The 20,989-nt window shown below is 38.7% G+C and overlaps 1 protein-coding gene across 1 annotated transcript; it reads right to left on the bottom strand.

Annotated features, from left to right (window-relative positions):
- Window positions 1-133: 133 nt before the first annotated feature.
- Window positions 134-10,754, bottom strand: LOC122985871 (guanine nucleotide-binding protein G(i) subunit alpha-1). The gene is made up of 9 exons (XM_044356855.1): window positions 10,224-10,754; window positions 5,808-5,850; window positions 5,195-5,336; window positions 3,872-4,029; window positions 3,624-3,752; window positions 3,152-3,281; window positions 2,888-3,041; window positions 1,385-1,577; window positions 134-1,215 (listed from the first exon to the last, which is right to left on the bottom strand). Exons 1-8 carry the CDS (start codon window positions 10,339-10,341, stop codon window positions 1,387-1,389), a joined length of 1,065 nt encoding a protein of 354 aa, XP_044212790.1. The 5' UTR covers window positions 10,342-10,754; the 3' UTR covers window positions 134-1,215; window positions 1,385-1,386.
- Between the last annotated feature and the right edge of the window lie 10,235 nt (window positions 10,755-20,989).

Here is a 20,989-nt window from a genome sequence, read left to right as displayed (position 1 = left end):
ATAAATAAAGTTTATTATTTCAGCTCTTCTGTGTCACTTTTGTACATGACTGTCAGCAGTGTTTTATGTTGATCACCATCAGTCAGATGTTTTCCTGAAAATTTCAAACACAATAAAGACAAGGAAAAAAGTGTTTGTTGCATAAGATGCCATGGTTTCACCATAGCAGCTCTTTTATTAGCAAAATCATGGAGATTAGTCCACTAATGTCCCCATCCAATGGAAACAGAGGGCTGGGGTGTATAGGGGGGATATGTAACTTGAAACCATCACAGATCAGGATCAATAACAGTGCGCTTGTACTCAGCTACCTGTCTATGCACTGAACACAGATCTACATGTGGTCCTACTGTCTGCTACAAGGCCGCCATTGGCATCCTCTTTTCAAAGCTTCTCTTTACGTCATGATTCAATCAGGAATGTTACAGTTTGTAGCGACGCACCAACAACGTGCACGCATTAATTAGAGTAGCTTCTTTTTGGTCATTTAGAAAAATAAAACTTTGAAAGAGGATGACAAATAGAGGAATAAAGTCCCTTTGTTTTATTTTGTGCTCACATCCACACAGGCACACACACGGAGGTCATGCATGCCGAATCACTCACACAGGCTTTTGGCCTCAATCGAAACAAAGCTCCCACTCGCTGCACACATGCAAACAGCACATCCGAAAAGGTTTTACACACAGCTCTCACAGTATGTCAGAGTGAATTGGTCTGTAGAGTGAATTGGTCTTGTCCAAGGAGGCAAAAATTATGTGACAAAGACGATCAGAGGAAAAAAAAAGATAATATGGACTGGGGGTTCTTAGGAAGAGTTCAATGGTACATCTACATAAACCTAACATCTAAGTCAACATAAAGAAAACACTGCAACTAAGGCATGCAAGGCACAAGCACTTACAAACAAAAGACAAAAAGTGTTCATTCATGGACAAAAAAAAAAAAAAAAAAAAAACAATGTAGAGCCCCCCCCTTTCATATAAAAATTAAAAATAATGATAGCTAAAACAAGCACATTTTAAAAAGTGAAAAATCCCCGGCCATAGACAGTTGTACAAATATTTTACACAAAATGTTTTTCTACACTCCGTCTTTAAAACTTTTAGAGATGAACATAAGTTAATAAGAGGTTAAAAGTGACACACAGCAGTGTCTGTGAAGTTCAGACTCTCCCTCGAATAAAGTCACTTGGTAAGCTGGCCACCAGGCTGCCTGAACAGAAAGAGGAAAAACAACAAACACACTGCGATTAGAGAAGATAAAAAGACTCATTAAATCCTAAATAACACTTGGAAAAAACTTTATGTATTACCCATTCGCATACAAAAAGACGAGACAATCTGACAGCATTCACACTGACTGTCAAACTTGTCCTTGTTACCTTTAGAAAAGGCCACAGTCCTTCAGGTTGTTCTTGATGATGACGTCAGTGACAGCATCGAACACAAACTGCACGTTTTTGGTGTCGGTGGCACATGTGAAGTGGGTGTAGATCTCCTTGGTGTCCTTTCTCTTGTTCAGGTCCTCGAACTGGCACTGAATGTAAGCTGCTGCCTCCTCATAAGTGTTGGAGCCTGAAGGGAGGGGAGGAGACAACAGGGACACAATTAAAAGAAAAACCAAACAAGGACATTGGAACATAGTTTAATCCAACCCAATTGAAGACTTATTGTTAGACCTTTTTATTGCAAAATTGCCATTTTAAACTCGTAAGGCAGTAAGCCTTGCGAGTTAAAAACTGTACACTACGTATGATTGAAATGGGACTATTATATCTGATTCAGTATCAATTTTAAGTTAACCAGTCATTTTATAATAAGAAATTGTTTAAAAAAAGAAAAAATAATTTATAGTTTACAAATAAATAGTTAAAATTTTCTTTAAAATATATTAATGGTTTTACACAATTTGGCTCGATATTGTTTTACCTGATCAGGCTGCAGTACAACACCTCTGACTTTGACCTGCATACCACAGAGCAACTTCACTGACTCACATCTGTTTCGCTATGTTTCATTGACAATGCTGAGGTTTGTTACCAGAGAGTAACTCAAGGGAAAATCCTGAGATGTTTTGCTTTTGCTGTATTAAATCTTGGAAACTGAAGCCTGTCATTTTTGTTGGGCTTTGACGCACATAGAGGCTGACTGACGTGTGTCCCTACATCTTAGCTTGAGAACAAAGAATTGTTCTCGACAGTTTACGTCATGTTAAAACTAGGAAGACTGCAGGCGTGGGGGGATTATTTCTCACTCAGTCATACAGAATTTGTGTCTTTACCTGCTTAGATTTTAATGTGGATACATGTGTGAAATATGAAATATGAGCATTAATAATGGTTGGTGAATTGAACAAGGACACGTTTTCATAAACATGAAGCAGCCCACGCAGTTCAGCAGCAGAGCAGCGAGAAGAATAAAGAAACATCTTTGTGTCATCTGTAGACTGCCACACCTTTAAGGGGCCACAAGGGGCAGACAGGCTGAGTGTGTCAGAAAATGGAGGACTGAATGTGAACGAGTATGTTCTGGATGTACAAGTCTAAAAACTGAACATTAAAAAAAAAGAAAAGGTAAAACTGTTACGTGTAGAGCTGCTGCATGTTTTATATGTTTATAGAATCTTTCAAATTATTCTGATGGTACAAGTTAGTAGAAAAATAGTTTTGATTATGTTTCTTTCAGCTTTTTCATTGTCTCAAGGTTGGATCCATGTGGGCTTTAAGAGCCCCAATTCATAATTTAATTTACCTCGTCTAAAACCTTTAAGGCCCCAAGGAAAGACTAATTGAAGACATTTTCAATATCTGTAGGGACCTGCAGGCCTGCTGTCACAGTGTTTGCACTTACAAATCACCTAATCTTTATGTCTGTCTCTATCTCACCTGCATATTCTGGGTAGCAAATTGTAAGAGGGCTCTTTTTGATCTTTTCCTCAAACAGGTCTTTCTTGTTAAGGAAGAGGATGATGGAGGTCTCTGTGAACCACTTGTTGTTGCAGATGGAGTCAAACAGCTTCATGCTCTCGTGCATTCGGTTCTGAGTAAGAGCAGAGACACACAATCATAGCCCGTCAGCGAAACTGCACAGACTGAACTTAAAAAGCAGTGTAAAGGATAAAAAAAACAAAAGGGATCTGGGTGTGTTACCATCTCTTCGTCCTCAGCCAGCACCAGGTCGTAGTCACTCAGAGCTACACAGAAGATGATGGCAGTGACTCCCTCGAAACAGTGGATCCACTTCTTCCTCTCTGATCTCTGTCCGCCGACATCAAACATTCTGCAGAGATCACAGACACATTTTCATTCATTAACATGCATCACAACTCTGACAATTCATCCTGTCAGCCGTTAATCATTCAGTTTTTCCCTATAGCCACTTTGTATTCTCAAGAGGATTATTGGACGCCTCACTGAAGAGCAGACTGCCAACGGTGCGATCCTCATTTGATCCAAGACATGAAAGTAAGTATTTTCTTTTTAGGAATGTTAACAACAACTAGATAAACTATGAGATAAAATGAGATCTCACAAACTGAACAGCACAAGTACAACAAGGAGAGCATCAATGATCATGTGAAGAGGGGTAAGTGACTGGACAAACGGTGGAGGTTGTACTCACTTGAAATGCAGATCCTTGAAAGTGAAGTGTGTTTCCACAATACCAGTAGTTTTGACCCTGGTCCTCAACACGTCCTGTTGGGTGGGCACATACGCACCATGGGATATCCTGTCCAAGTCATTTAGGTAGCTTTGGGAAGAGAAAAATCAACAAGATGCAGGAAAAAAAAAAGAGAAAGGTTGAAGATTAAGAGTTAAGAATGGTAGTTTTTCTGTCAAGAACAATACGTGTCAGTCCGTCCTACTCACTATGCTGCAGAGTCGTTGAGCTGATACTCTCGGGAGCGGCTGAAGCAGGCCTGAACTCCTCCGTCCTTCCACAGCCGCTGGATGACCCCGGCCAGCTCACCCGTCATGAAGCCCTCCTCCGCTGAGCCAGCCAACACGAACAGCTGCCGCGCATCATCCTGATGTGACAAAACTCACTCAAATTAAAGTCATAATCAACAACTTTTTCATCTTTATTTGTCGTTTTTGCTGTGAAAAGTTACTATTTTTTTCATTTATATTTTGTTAAAGCTCTGCAGGTGAAAAATGTTAATTATGGCTCAATTATCAAAAGAAACACAAATAACTAAACAGACACAGACATTTCGACACCTTTATTGACATCAGAGCTGGTCTAATACCAGATAATGTTTGCGGTGTGAATATCTGTATGTTTCTGTGTGGAACATGTAAAGGCTGTGAAGACAAATAAAGACTTCATCTACATTGTATTAAACCTAACTGACTGATTTTGGACTAAATGAAGGAAACTCTTTTTTTAAAAAAAAATAAAATCACACCAGGAGATTTGTCACTTACAAATGTCCTTGTTTGGGAACAAATGAGGTGATGAAATAATAGAGACAAATTAATATGCCCGTTCCAGTCCTATTGTCCTTGACACTGTGCATAAAATTAGATTTTATAAGTTACAAAATGTCTAAAGAAAATTGATATCTACTGTATAACAGCATAAAAATCAGGAAAGAAAAGGCTTTGGGTGTAAAATTGGTCACGATGACAGAGCAAGGCCAGTCACACTGAAGGCAATGACTAAGCCTCTTGTTATGCCAGGGGAAAAAAAACAGATTTTTAAAATAAAACAGAAGTCTGTTGAAGATAACTGAAGGCAGGAGGAAAATAAAACTCTGCAGTCTGGACTGTATTTAACTGCAGCATGTGGTGATAGAAAAGGAATAGAACTGAAATATTGCTGATAAAGATTAAAACTTAAGTTGACAAGTAGCACTTCAGTACATGAAGAAATTCAAGATATTCTATCAGCAGTGCGGCAAGATGATCGTCTCAACTGATGGACCAGCGTACGATTTATGTCCGTAAGCCTCTGCTTTAATGAAATGTTATGAATGTGATACTGAATCCCTGCGAGCTCTATTTGACCTGCTGCTGCTGAGGAGGGGAGTGAAAACAGCTGCCCAGTAGGGAAGGGTGACATATGACTAAGTAACTGTTGCCCTTGTAGCACTGAGCCATATATCAGTATTGAAAAAGAAAGTGTCAGGAGATGGATGCACATTATGTCCCGAGAACAGTTAAATGCCAGCTTTGTTTTCCTCCACTCACCGCTCTGGCTGCGTCAGCAAAGTCAATCTTGAGGCGTCCCATAGCTCTGATGATGGCAATAATGGACTGGATGGTGTTGCTGTAGACAACCGCCTTGTACTGCTTACACTCCTCCTCTGAGTAACCTGCTTCATGGATGATCCTGGCACACAGAGAGAGGACGTAAGTAGTTGTCTCCAAGTAGTTTTATTGTGGACATGATCATAAAACAGATTATTATGATCTACATTACAGAAAATTTCAGTTAAGCAACAATCAATGAAGCAAAATGATGGATAAAAGGTGTCTGAAGTGTCAATTCAGTGTTCACTGAAGCAGAGTGAGGAAACGACTGAGTGTCCATTTTATAGGCAATAGCACATGACTGAACAAATGAATGATTTCACACACAGTGAACAAGTGCGTTGACGGTGTCTCACCTGTTGATTACTAATAAGCACAGCTGTGTTTGTGATTTGATCTATATATAGTGAAGTGTGTGTGCTCTCCATGCAGTCTGAGAGGGGTCACTGAGACTGAAACACTTGTGAAAAGACGATTCTCTGAGCTAACAGTAATTGAAGTGTTTCAGCTTGATGTGTTGTTAAATGTGATGCTGATCATCCACACTTACTTCATCTGTTTAACAATTGTACTCTTTCCAGACTCTCCAGCACCTGAAACACAACAGTTGAGAGAAAAACATTAGTCACTACAGTCACATGATGTTAATTATCTTATGTATACATCACAGACAAGCAGGTGCAAAATACACGATACTGCCAAAAAGCCTTTGCTTGAAATGATCATTCTGGCCTGTTCTCTTGGCCCAGTTTCCACCTGGTGTTAACATGTGTATCTGAATAAATTATCTGGGTAATAATGCTCGATCCATGAGTCTTTTGCATTTACAACTGGTATTAAAATGTGTTTTTGCCATTTCAATTGCGTTTGCATTGTGCTCAGATCTCAATATGCAAATTAGCAAGTCTGTTGGCGGACTTGTCAATAAACACGGTGCATCCCAAGGAAAGGACTGCCACGAACATACATCATTCGTTTCTAAATTATTCTCTGTGGGGGAAGACTTGCTAGCCACTGCTAATAATTGCAGCTTAAGCTAGCAGGAAGAGGCGGAGTAAGGTGACCTTTCATAATGCTGACTGAGAAACATGAATGTGGTCACAGGTATTGCATTTACACCTGGCTGAGATCCGTAGTAGTCTGTCAGATCCAATCGCATTCTGATCCCACCAAGTTCTGTATGCATTAACGTGCGTTTTTCCGTTATGCACGTAATGCATCCAGATACAGATCGTCTTTTAATGCGAGGTATAAACTGGTCATCAGTTACCTCCCTCTGGTCATTTATTAATGTACTGTGTAAACTAATATTTCTAGACAGACAGACAAAAATAGATATGTAAATAAATATGTAAAGTGAAATTTTGCTTCCATATTCTGACAAAGGTTTTGTTTTATGAGTCTGCTTCTCTTTCAATCAGGTGACATACCGATCTCTCTACCGATAACCTGTCAAAAACAGGCCACTTCATTACATGTCTTTTTAAAAGATAATCTTTGTCTGCTTGGTTATTTCAAGCTAAATCAAACACAAAGTTTGCATTTTAGCACAGGCGCACATGCAGCATTAATGTTTCGAATGATTTTGCAATTGTCAGATGCTGAAAAATGATTAGAGTCAAACACAAAACCTGATACTCCTGGGAATATCAAAGTACAGCAATCAAACTTTTGATTCATTGTGCTGCCCTACAATCATAACAAATCAGTCAAGGATGAGCTGCTACGTTAATGAGATATTGGCAAGTTAAATCTCACACCAACACAAGACAAATCACTGCCAAACACAGAATTTTGTTCACATCAAACTGCAGCACATCACAGGCCTGAGACTGCAGAGAGGAAGCGTCTCAGGCCTGGTTTAGCCAGGTCACAGTGCAATTGGATTTATCAACTGGATCCTCTCGTCAATGAGATTATACACAGCTTAAACATCCCTGGGTTAGAAACTCACGCTGCATCAGGCTAGCTGGCTGGACTCAAAGCTGTCAGATGCATCTAATACGGACCATTTGATTTATGTGAAACTAATATACAACGCTACTTGCAGCAGTATGATGTCATCACAGCATTAAAAGTGTAAGAAATATATGTAAATCTATTTGAATTAACTAGAGAAGTGTTTGATGCACAGTCTCTCATACACCTCTCCAGCTCCCTCTGAGATACCGGCATGTTTTCAGCTGAACACACAACATTTTAATTACCTTACCTCTGCAGGGACTCACGGCTCCCCGGTGAGGAGAACTGTTCACCAATTCGTTGTCCCATATGATAAACAGCCACGCACCGAAGACACAAAGCTAATATTACTGCAAACATCATAACACGCTCTGATTACCAAACCCACACTCACACCTCAGTGAGCTGCTGGAATTGAAAGGCTTAAAAGGTCGGCAACTGTGACAAAAAAGTGGAAAAGTCAAGCGAGTTCAAGTTTGTCGATGATGATATTTGATTTGCAAAGCCAGGCAAATTTATTTATACAGCACCTTATCCTGCAGAGGACATCCCAAAGTGATAGGGCTACACATTCACCTCAGATTATATGGAGACGCAGATATCCCCCCAGCGAATAATACACACTATGCCTGCTGCTTTTTGCGCAACTGTGCAACACAAATGCCTCTGCACTAAAATGAAAATCTCTATGATTTGCATTTGTGCAGTACACAAGCAGTCTACATTTTAGGCACACCTCCCACTCAAAACACTTGTGTCAAGAGCATGTCATTTGCAGATTACTGCATTAATGCAAACACCTCTGGTGGGAGGCAAACTGCAATAAGCATGTCAACCAAAGCTGCATATCTCTCTGCCTCGTACAGAAACACACACAATATAAAAAATACATCTAGCTTCACAAATGTGGAAGTGAAACACATCCATGTGTTCAAAGACTTATGGTAATTGCCCCATCAGATGATAAATCCACAAACCAATCCCATACATCTCATGCAGGTGCTTGTGGGAATCGTGACAGGAAAAAAACAACCATGAAAATTCAAATAAAGTCCATCTCAAATGACGCACAGACATAATGAGAACTGACTGCTGCAGCTGACACAGTGCATGTACAGTGTAGACAGTGTGTCTGAAAATACGAGGTGCCACACACACACACACACACACACACACACACACACACACACACACACACACCTGCCTGAGCAGAGATGAACTAAAAGATGCAGAAGACTCCTGCACCGTGTGAACAGCTTGCAGACTAGATGGCCCAGGCAGACATCCAGTTAGCATGCACTAGCTGTTTCTGTTGTGTGTACATAGTTGCCACAAATGCTTATTGCCGTCAGCCAGGCTGCACAGGTTGCCATGCAACCTTTTGGCCATCTTTTCCTGACAGATAGTCAGCGGTGGTCATCAGCTACCAGTTATGTGAAGAATTAAGAGAACGTGTGTATGTTTTCCATGAAATTAAACAATTCCAGATAAAGCTGAGAGATGTAATGCTGATATTATCTGGAGGATTAGTTATTGTTATATCATCCTAGGACTTCAACACTGTGTTTTTGACATCTTAAAGACTGCATTACAGTTTAGTGATAAGACTTTCTGAATATATTTGCCTGTTCTAGCTGATTGAAATGGGAGTGAAAGCGTCTGCCTGTCAGGCCAGCATATTCAAATAACCGTCACCTAACTTTATTTTGGATGAAGTATAAAATCGCCATTAGTCCACCTCCACTAAAAAACATGTTTTGCTCATTGTTACTTACAGAATGATGTATGTGCAGAGTTTGACACTAGAAAACGTGGATATTTGCTCACCAAACATGTGTAAGATGTGTACGTATGACATCACAACTAGTCAGGGAGCCCATCATGCAACTTAGAAAAACCTCCAGCGCACAGACACTTAAAAATTGACTTTTTTCAGACAAGTAGGAGACATCTAGTGTCTGGTAATTAAACTTCAAATGAAAAACACTTGAATATTCATAGATTGTAGCCTTTTCAATTAGAGAGGAATATGTGTAATTTAAAGAGGTTGTTAACCTCTTTTGTGAAAAAAAAAAAAAAAAAAAAAAAAAAAAAATCAGACAGACGTCAAATTATTACTGAAGGTTTTTAAATGGCTTAGAAACATGTTTGGACCTTTAATAAAGACAATAATTTAAAAAATATTGTAAATAACAAATAGGAAACATGTTTTACAAGCAGGTTGAGTTGAGACTTTCAGACTAGTTGAGCAGTTGGTATTATCTCTAAGACCAGCTGGTTTTAGGAATAAAACTGGTTCCCATAGACATCAACATTTATGCCGTATGACCGGGATTTATTTAAAATCACTGAAAACACACACGGTAGTTTCCACCAGTTTGGGAGTGAACCGGCCTGAAAGTACGTTTAGTGTTCATTTCATGTGATGGATGGTTGCCAAACAAGAAGATAGCTTTGAAGATTGAAGACAATCTGCCACACTGAGGACAACTATACACACATTTCGGACGAGCAGAATTGTTTTAAGATAACATTTCAATCATTGTTTGAGGTTAAGCTGTCTGCTAACTAATCCAAGCTACCGCTGGGGGAAGCTAGTTAGCGTTAAGCAGCTAAGAGCTAAATTAGCTTAACTCGACTAACTTGACGCTAGTGCGGTAGCGACTTAACTTAATCAAGAACTATTTTATTAATGCTTATTATTTTTAATTAGCTGAGGAGAGGGAATCAAGAGAGATAACGCAGCAGCTAAACTTTTCAGCTAACTGCACCACCGTTCATAAATAAAACGCCCCGAAATGTCTCAAACTGCTCCGCTTGTTTCCGTTTCATCAAAGTTCACCTCGTAACAGATTTATCGCCACTGCGGCTAATTAAATGAATCATAAGCGGGCAGAAACACTTGATTTTGATGTGTAAATGTTGGCTATATGTTTGCAGCAGTAGGAAGGGTCCCTCCCCAGCTAACAGACCGACACCCCGTCCATCCATCTTCCCGTCTCACCGAGCAGCAGCAGCTTCACCTCCCGGGCGGCTTTCTCTCCGTCGTCCCGCAGGTTTCTGTCGATCATCTTGCTCCGCTCCTGCGCCGCCTTGTCGTCCGTGCTCAGAGTACATCCCATCTTCTTCTAGCCTGACCTCCGATACAAATACAAAAAAAATCTAGACGAGACACAACTTTTTAACTACGAGCGTTACGACATGCAAAGGGCTACACAGCTAGCATCCAGTGGAGGAGGAGGAGGAGGAGGGGGAGGAGGAGGAGGAGGAGGCACGCTTGTCTCTCCAACTGTTGAGATTCAAACACGCCCTGGCCTCACACTCAAGCTCCCGATTTCACAGCCGAGACGCCTCAAATGTGTTTATTTAACCGCGGTAGCTGGCTCTTTTAATGGCGTTTCTACCTCTCGAAGGAGTCACGCACAGCCAGCATTCACAAAAAAATGACAAAAACAAGACGAGTAGACGAGTAAACGGTAGCTTCTGCGTCCGAGTCTGAAATTATTCGTTTCCTGTTCTTCTCACATACCTGTGAGCTGCGCATGCGCGGCGGAGCAACAAGCTTTTCTTTCAAAAAAAATTTAAAGTCCCGTTCCACTCAAAAATTTGTTTTTCTTCTTGCTCCTACAGTTGGATGTTTGAACTTCACTTTGCAGAATGATGCAGTGTGTGCAGAGTTTGACACTAAGAGGCTGTTTTCATCTGCTGAAAGTGGAAAGTTTCTCTGAGCTCATTGAAAATCAGATTTTAAGGGATGGGCCTATGAGCATGATTTGTGACATCATAAATAGTTTTCGAAGCCAATCCTGGTCCAATATTCAATTTACACAAATGTGATGTGGAAACTCGAAGCCTCCAGTGCACAAACACTGACAATGGATCTTACAGTGAAGTAGGAGACATCTTGTGTCCAGCAGTTAAACTTTTGAGATGAATTATATTTGCAAAACCATATCAGACACACATGTCTTAATACATGTCCGGGGAGATCTTTAAGCTTCTTATTTTACAACTTGTGTGCTGCAGCAGTGGAAAGTAACTAAGTACATTTACTCAAGTACATTAACTTAAGAACAATTTTGAGACACTTGTACTTCACTTGAATATTTCCATTTTATGCTACTTTATATTTCCACTCCACTACATTTCAGAGGGAAATATTATACTTTCTCCTCCACTACATTTATTTGAGAGCTTTAGTTACTTTTCAGATGAAGATTCAACACAATGGATAATATAACAAGCTTTTAAAATACAACACATTGTTAAAGATGAAACCAGTGGTTACCAACCTTTTTGACTTTTGATGTCTTACAACAAGCAGTGTGTAGTCGGGTCACATTTCAGATGTCTGAGTTGTTAACAGCTCCACCAAATAGTGATTTTTCCCTCTAAAGTTCTCACATTGATTCATTTCAATAAATGTTCAAATGATCCAATATTTCACCAAAAATCAAAGATTAGAGGAAAAAGTCCGAAAACTGAAAACAGATTTGTGTATCAGAACTTTGTTTTTTCTTCTTTCTTCTCCCATTAATCATCTCATGACCCCTCAGATTTATCTGGTGACCTTTTGGAGGGGCCCGACCCCTAGGTTGGGAACCTCTGGACTAAACTAGCTAACTGTATATAAAGTAGCTCAAACTAGCTTCACCTTCAGCAGCTACAACAGTAACATGCTGCTTACACACTGATGCTTCAATATTAATAATCTAATGATGTCATATATAATAATATATCAGTCCGAGGGACCAAACCACTACTTTTACTTTAAGTACATTTTACTGCTAATACTTACGTACTTTTACTTAAGTAGGATTTTTCATGCAGGACTTTTATTTGTAATGGAGTATTTTTACGTTGCTGTATTGGTATTTTTACTTAATTAAAAGATCTGAGTACCTCTTCCACCACTGCTGGGCTGTGATTACTGATGAAGAGCATGTCAAGAAAAGAAAGGAAAACATTGTATGGAAAGTGAGACATGATCAAAGTAGAAATACATATGGTAAAATTATAATAGACTAAGTCAATATTTTGTCAAAAGTATTTTATTATTTTGATTTTTATATTGACCTTGTATCTCATAATTTAGTAAGTCAAAATCATAATTTAGCTCTCATAATTTTAATATAGTTGGTCAAAATTTGACTATCGCATACGTTTGGTTTAGTAAGTCAAAATTCACCAATTTTGATTACTGTAATGAGTCAAAATATTAATTCGCTAACTCATAATTTTGACCTACTAACTTATAATTTGTATTTACTAAACCACATTTAGACTAGTATCTTGTATTTTCATAGTTTTTTATGCTCTATCATGCATCACCTTTCATTTACAGTATCATTTGCTTTGCCTGTATGGTGTCACCCATGTCTCTTCTTGGACACTCCCCTTGCCTCTCTTGGACAACGATTGGCCTGAAGCCACATGACCATGTATCCAACCCATCTCTGTAGATGTCCCATTGGCTGATATGTGTCTGGATGTATATGATTGGTTGTCTTTTATATTTTTTTAACTTTTTTTTTTTTACCTTTTGTCATACCCAACTTACTTTATTTAAATGGTGTTTGTGATGTCGGTCAACTAATAAAGTTGTTCTTCATACTACAAGTGTTGCTGGAGTTCTCATCTTTCTAGACTTCTTTCCCTTCTCCGTGCACCTTGGAAGTAGGTGAAGTTGTGCCAGAGACCCTCACTCTGCATCAATTGCTTTTCCTGCCAGAAATGGGTTTCCATAGTAGCCTATTTCCATAGTTTTATAGAGCAGTTCATTAATTTCATGTCAGGTTTTTAAAATTACAGTTACAGTGTTTTCCAACGTATTCTCCAACATATTTGATGTGCAGACAATCAGGCGACAATCTAGGCAAATCCACTGCAATTAGATTGTGCCACATGTTTGTTTTGTGTGCAACGTTTTTATGTGTGTGTGTGTGTGTGTGTGTGTGTGTGTGAGAGAGAGAGAGAGAGAGAGATCAGTCTAATGCGTACTGCGTCCATGCTGTCAGTGCTGATTTGCATCGTAAGCCTCTGTAACATGTTTGCATGTGCCACTCATACAGACAAACTGCTTAAACACAGACACATTTAGTGCTGGCGACTTTCAGCCTTTGGAAAATTTGACATCTTAAAACAGGATAAATAACAATATGTTTGGATACTGGTGAAAGAGAACTGCCTTCATCTCTTTTCTCAAAAAAAATCTTTGTCGTTTCACCTATAAAAAATACAATTAAAATGGAATAAACATAAATATATATAGACAAGGGTATAAAAACTGACAGCACCAGACAAAACATAAAAACATCTAGGTGGGTGGGTGCATCCTACACCTTCCTAGTGCTATACTCCTTAAGAAATATTAAAGTGGAGAGAAAATGTATGGCACTTGTAAAAAAAAAAAATAATCCAAAGTTAAAAAGTGCTTCACAGTCAACACAGAATTTACAGGCAACATTAAACAGGAAAAAGATGGCGCAGAACAAAAAGCAATACAAAAGAGGCATCATTAAATTCAAGCATGTGTGTAGAGTTTGTTCTTTAAAAGTGATTTAAACAACATTGGTTTCAAAGAGTAGTTGCTCTGATGGTGAAGGCCTGCCATCCAAGGATTGAAGTCCTTCCCGTCCACTGATGCTCACAAATGAGGGTCACACCCTGTGGTTGAGCTTTCTCCATGACCACATCCAGGAATTCAAATGACTGTCGGATGATGATTGCGTGATTCAGCCTTAAGGGCACCGAGGCTAAAGCACCTGAAAACAACAGAAACTGATACATCATTTCTGAATGATGCGATTGTTTGAAAAGTTTAAGCAAATAAATCATAAATAATAAATGGGCCATATCAGAGGGTTTTAAAGGGGGAGGTGGGCCTCCCCAGGGCTGCTCTAAACAATTTCAGGGGAGGGTCAGTGAATGGAAGTGAAAAAATATTACATTATTACATTATTTATCAAAAGGAAATCACGTAGAATAGCCTAAATTTGTTATTTTGTTAAAGAGATAGTTCAGAAATACAGTAGTTTTGGGGAATTTCACTGTTTTTCCAACTTTTTCAGAGTCAGAAACAAATAAATGCTTTCATACACCTTTCTTATGTAATTGGTGTAGTCCGAAGTGTTTCAAACAGCAATATCAGGCTATCTCGGCTCAATTGTTGAGTGTCTAAGGAATCAAATAACATAATCATAATCTCATAGGCATCCAGGAATTGAGTGAAACTAAGATGGGGTGGGGGAGAGGGGAGGCCCACAGTCTCAGACTTAATTAAAAAGTAATGCTGCAGAGTATTGCTGCATTTTCTCTCTTCGTGATCATATAAAATTTGACTTAAAGTGAACACGTCATTTTCTCAATGGTCATATGTATAAATGTGATGGGAAAGGGTTGAGATGTGGTGAGAATTCATCTCCTCACTTTACATAGTATTTCCATTGCAGATGGCCCCTGCATCATGCAAACGAGCGCCATAATTTTTTCCAATCCATTCTAAGTGAACATGGAAAGATTTTCCTGCACAACATGAGAGGCCATGAGGTCAGCAGTGCAGTAAAACAGTGGAAAATAGACTACAATGATCCTGACGCCACCAAATAGCCCAGTCAGGTTTTCAAAGGGTGATGTGTCTTTTTTCTTAGTGGAGAAGGATGTGTAGTATTGTTGCTATGACACAGCAATGCCACCCCCTCCCCTCAACCCCCCAAGCAACAGGAAGTGTTTTAAGTGATGGAGCATCAGAAGGCAACAAGTGTGAGATGAACGGAGAAACGACAGAGCAGCTCGTCAGCACTCTGATGCTCATTATGTGTCACAAGGATCAGGGCCTCCAAGTGGGTCCTATTAATTTGTTTGTGTGTTTTTGTGCATGTGTGTGTTTGTTATACAGACCTCTATATTGCCCTGAGCTGCACAGATTGCTGCAAAACATTTTTACATTTTTCAATCTTATAATCATATATTAGCTCATTGTTTGAGAATCAAACATCGCATCAAACATCAAACTCTGTAACAGTCACAGTGTGGACAGGAAGATGTCAAAGTCATTGACCAGAAGTCAGTGGAGGGTCGGAGAAAAATCAAGAAGGCCATTCAACAACTTTTGACAACAACAAACATCCTTGAAAAGAGACACGGTTTACACACGCACCTTCCCCTCAACTACCTAATAATTAGGTCATGTGATAACAACTGAGCTATCTCCATGACTGCTGAGCAAACTCCAACTGCTGATGAAGAGAGATGCAGTTGAAAGCTCTGGAAAAAGCTAGTAAGTGGATCTTGACTAATGATTTTTGTCAAATTCATATTTACTTAATACTTGAAAGATACATATCTAAGTGACTCGGAGAGACTTCCAGTCCTGCTGGGAGAGAGGAAGGACTGCTGTAGACTGGCAGCAAGATATGAAGCAGCCTGCCATGAGCTCCACAACTGACCCACGTGGCTAATAGTTAATGTTTATTAAATAACAATTAATTTGTTGTATGTTTTATATCTTATGTTACTCTTGCCTACCTTCCTATTGTTCTCCATGCTCTCTTGTATTGTTATTGTTTATTGTTTTCTTTATTGTGCTTATTGTTTATTTATTTATTTGTTTGCTATGATTGCATAGTTTGTGTAAATATGCTTTAGCAATGTTGTATTGTATGCAGCCATGCCAATAAAGCCAACTGAATTGAAATGAATTGAATAGATCAGACCTCTGCACCAAATCATCCAGGTGTTCACAAAAAGCTTGTTATCTAAATGACATAAAACCATATCGTTACTCAATCACAAACGACCACTTAGCTGGAATTTGGTGTTTACTTATTTGGAATTTTAACAAATTATTAAAAAGTTACTGAGCTGAAAAAAGGCTGCAGGTTGGTTTGATTAGTTTTGGTTTTCAAAGTAATCCTCAGTTTTAACACTCAGTCAGTTACATGCAGTGTTTGTCTTCCTCTTACTTTGACACACACACACAACTCTAAAAATTATTTACTCACTTGATATTAACAGAGCGGTGGACAAGTGTTCTGCATGACAGATGTCTGCAGGTCTGTGAGACATAAGTCCTCCAGATGGCAGCAGAGTCATAAAGCAACCAATTAGTGCAACATGAGAGCTGGTACATACTGGCTGAAGAAGGGACCTTTAAAAGGGCCTTAAATCAACAGCTTTCATGTGATAGTGAGTTGGTTCAAACTGCATTTTAACAGACAGTTAAATTCAACTTGGGTTAGAGACTATTCATCTATTCAACAGAGACCTATGAGTCCTTGAGGAGATGTCAGTGGATCCTCAGTAAGATGGAGAGTGTCATTATTATCCATTTCATTACAAACCTTGAAACTGCACTCATCCAATTTTACAAATGGGAGAGACGCTTGTTGGGCATGTTTACCCGGAATAACTTGCAGTCTGACGAAGATACCAGAGGGTTGACTGGTTAGATTTAAGCATGGTGAGTGAGATGGTTAAGGTTAGATAAAAATATCAGAGGCAGAGTAAGGGCAGGTCTTCATAGAAGGCATACTGGATAAGTGTGCCCGACGAGGGCATTTAAGTCGTTCCCTTTTACAAATGAAGTTGAGCTTATTTGTCTTGAGGACCAGTCCTCAGCCTGTGGAAACAGTTGTATAATTTCTTCTGTGACTCTGGAGGGAGCTTTCCAAAGATTAAAAAAAAAAAAGACCCTGATGACGTCACCAAGCTTGGGGCTTAAATTTATTTTTACCACAAGGTCTGCATTGCAAACTGTACGTGTGAGGTTTATGTAACAGAAGTGGGCATTTAGGAGGCATTATTGAGTTGAAGTTTGGAAATTGATCCAGTGTTTCTGGAGCTTGACTCATAATAGGAACAAAAAGTCAGGATATATTGGCCTCTCCTCAACCATTCTGTTTTTAATTTGTCTCTTGTGAGTCTCTCAACTTTATGACAGTGCAATACTAAATTGCCAGAAACCCCCATTAACAGAATTCATCAGTATTTCTATTTTGGTTATCTTTGATATCAATCCACCTACAGTGTGGAAAAGTTTAGGTTCTGAACTAAAGCATAAGAGAATGAAACTGTTACTTAGAGATATTGTGGATAAAAAACATACATGAGGATAAATCATGATTGTGGTGTGATGGAGAAGTGCTGCCTGGTAAATCGTATAATCATTTAAACACTTTATGTTTGTTTTGTGTTTTCTCATTCAGTTAGAAATAAACCATCTGGAGGGCTACAGAGAAGAGCTGAACACTATCACCATTCAGTTGATGACAATATTATTTTATAAAATTTTCTGTAGTCCTTTTTTATATATAGCCCCACTTCATGTTTCTATGACCATTATATTTAAGTCACAGAGCTACAGGAAGTATAAATACCCAGCTGGTCATTTAACTTAATTATTTAACACTTAATTTTGTCTGTTGCTCAACAAAAAAGATTTTTAACCCATCTCTCAAGTTCTGCCACTGTTATTTTATCCAAATAAAGACGGCAGCTGGAAATGACATATGTCCATATATGATGTAAAACAAAATGTAAAGCTTTATCATCAGTAACATTTGTCTGTACTGATGTTATGATTTTAATCGTTTCATACAAAATTACCTGTTAATATTTCCCTTATGTTGTACAAAAGGGCATTTTGTTTTTGTCTTTAAAGGAAATAGAGTCACAATTTGGTTAAAAACTGTTTTTTAAAAATGATCGTGCACCAACAGAATATTTTTTCATCCAGACGGTGAGAAGAATCTTTGAGGATTTTGGAAAGAAAGTCAGAATAGTGGCGACTGTTGTTAAACGACCCTCTGGGTTTTTCAGATTTCAGGTTATTTACTACTCTGAAATAAATCAGCTCTGTGACTCTAATGTAATGGTAATAAATCACAGGCACAACTGTGGCTAATTCATCTACAGGTAATATCAGGGCCAGTGGTTGACCAGAGTCCAGGTGGCCCAAATCCCAACTGAGATGATAAATTATGGCCAGTCTTTGAATCATAAGAAAAGATTATAATGTCACGTTTTGCTCCAAGCCCCAGGAAGAGTTACAGTAAATGTCTATGGGTCAACAACATTAGCTCATTAGCACATGATGTAGTTTACAGTCATGCCCAGAGAAAAATAAATCCAGAGATCATGAGCAAAGAGAAACTTGCAGCGTGGCTTTTTCTGTCTTTCTAATACACATCTTCCGAATCCCACAGCTTTGTTGATAACTGAACGCACCAGTAAATTTCAGAAAATGCGAGGACATCCTGTCAGAAGTGCCACATAGTAGGCTGGTATTGTGTGTGGCCCTTCTCCATTCAAAAAGCTGCTTTGGCTCCAACTAGATGACCTCATTTCCCTGAAGCCTTTGGGGCATGACTGCATATAGTGAAGACGAAAGAGCTTCATTGTTAGATGTTTTTTTTTTTTTTATTCCTTGTGCACACAGAGTTGCAGATGGCAACTTTCAAATGAGGACGTTCTTCTTCTTACTGTGCCAGCACTGAAAGAAGTATATAATTTTTAAGGACTTATGGTGTAGTACACTTGTGCTTACATCAGCTAGAAAGAGAGAAAGTTGGCAAATGTGTGTGGAGAAAATGAATGATGAGAGGGTGTGTGTGTATGTGTGTGTGTGTTGAAGGGGTGATGGCTTTTATCACTCATGGTGCTGTGCAGTAACATAGATCATATGCCCTAAAGCAGTTCATCCTTTATGGTTTCTATCTGTCCTCCTTTCAACTCTGAACACTTTCAGCTCATGAATGTACTGTATGTACGACAGTCTGTGTTGGGCTTTTGAACGTGGATCGACTTGCGCGTAACTCCTCAGAAAAAAAACATATTCCAACTGACACAATAAAACAAAGGATGAAGCCTTTGATGAAACTGAGACCTTTAAGCAGCCCATTCACATAAGCAGACGCTAATTCAGTGCCATGTGCGAGGAAGCCTTTGTATGATGTTACCATGCAAAGTAATTGCCAGTGGCCAGCAAGGACTAGACACGACTGTACGACCCTTATGAATTATACATTCTGTATCGAGCTTTAAAACCACACAAGCCATTGCCCAGAGGATGCTTCATGGAAAGAGTTCTCTTCTTGTGTTTCGACATTTCACTTGCAATTACAAGAACTGTATATGTAATATATGATATATGCCAGTGCCACCATACAATACACATGTGGTCCTATTATTTCACAAAAATACAATTTGAAAAAGTATCTCTTTCTGCTGTCACGACAGATACTTTTAAAATATTCAACTTATAATACCAGACTACAAAGATACTGACCCTTTCAGCAGCATTAGGTAGCATTACATTTATCTTAAAGGAATAAGGTGACATTTTGGGAAAAACACTTTGCTTTCTTGCTGAGAGTGATGTGATAAGATCGATACCACTCTCATATCTGTATGGTAAATAAGAAGCACTGCCAGCCAAGAGGGTTCAACTGCAGACCTCACATCTGGGGACCCCAGGTCTGTGAGCCAATGGAAAGAGAGTATGTGAGGCGTGTCACTTCCTTTAGGGTCTCCATACATATATAAGTATTTAGAGGCTTTGCAAAAAAATACTAACTGTCCATTCTTGTTGTGTATCAGGTGTGAAAGAAATACTGAGAAGCTAACATTTATGTTATCCCTATAAAGGGATAACATAGACAAATACATGAAACAGATTGTTAATTAATATAATATATCCACATGAATGAAACTGTACTGAAAATGTACCTAAACTCATACAGCCTTAAAATCCTGTACACAATATAGAAATTAGAAAACATTTTCCAATATTTTTTAACTTCTACCCACTTAGGATAAAAACGTAACAGTGATTAACACAAAATCATCAAATACAACAAGCAAATTTCAACAGCATATTTTAATCCTACTCTACGTCATGCACCTAACTAATGCTAATGTTAGTTACAAATGTCTTTATAAAAGACTGAAAATACATTTATACCCGCCTAGTAATATCTGAACATTTCTTGGATTTTTATTTCAAATATTGCATATTTTTCACACAGACGATACTCTTGCCTTCTCATTCTAAGCAAAAAAGAGTTAAATTAACCTTAAAATAAGTAGCCTATTAGTTTAAATACTTTTGTGGCAGAAAAGGAAGTGACAGACCTCATGTCTGGGGACACTACTTTCTTCCCATCGGTTTGCAGACACCTGGAGTCCCCAGATGTGAGGTCTGCAATTGGACCCTTCTCCCACTTGCTGCCAATTAGCTTAGCTTAGCATAAACATTGCAAACAGCAGGAAACAGGTAGCCTGGCTCTGTCCAAAGGTAACAAAATCACCAGCACCTCTAAAGTTTGCTTATTAACATGTAATATGTTGTTTGTTTTTTTGATTTGTACAAAACCTCAAGTGTAAAAATACACATTTTGGTTTTACAGGGGGTTATACACCAGACTATTACTTGGTTGGGTGCAGTAATTTCTAGCTAGTTGTTTCCCTGTTTCCAGGTTTTTGTGCTAAGTTTTAAGATGACTGTTACAGGCTGTGGCATCATATTTATTGTACAGACATGACAGTGATATCAATCAAGTACACAAGTATAAGTGTAATTCCCAAAATGTCAAATTATTCCTTTAACTTTTTAAATATGTGATTTATCCTCATTAACAGAGCCTGTATTTCTTCATACATCATCAGAGTGAGTCATATTACTAAAAATAATGTCTTCACATACTTAGAATTGCTATAAATAATAGTAATAATACATGCCAGAGTGTCTTAGAAATGCAAGGAGGCTCTAGG

Source organism: Thunnus albacares, chromosome 7 (assembly GCF_914725855.1).
Source record: "Thunnus albacares chromosome 7, fThuAlb1.1, whole genome shotgun sequence".
In the NCBI taxonomy this organism is placed as follows: Eukaryota; Metazoa; Chordata; class Actinopteri; order Scombriformes; family Scombridae; genus Thunnus; species Thunnus albacares.
This window is presented reverse-complemented; position numbering and strand designations above follow the sequence as displayed.

Coding starts and splice junctions, on each gene's coding strand:
- LOC122985871 (XM_044356855.1), bottom strand. CDS start 10,341: ATGGGATGTACTCTGAGCACGGACGACAAGGCGGCGCAGGAGCGGAGC. Junction 5,851..10,223: donor GGTGAAGCTGCTGCTGCTCG/GTGAGACGGGAA, acceptor GTTGTGTTTCAG/GTGCTGGAGAGTCTGGAAAG. Junction 3,753..3,871: donor CTCAACGACTCTGCAGCATA/GTGAGTAGGACG, acceptor CTCTTCCCAAAG/CTACCTAAATGACTTGGACA.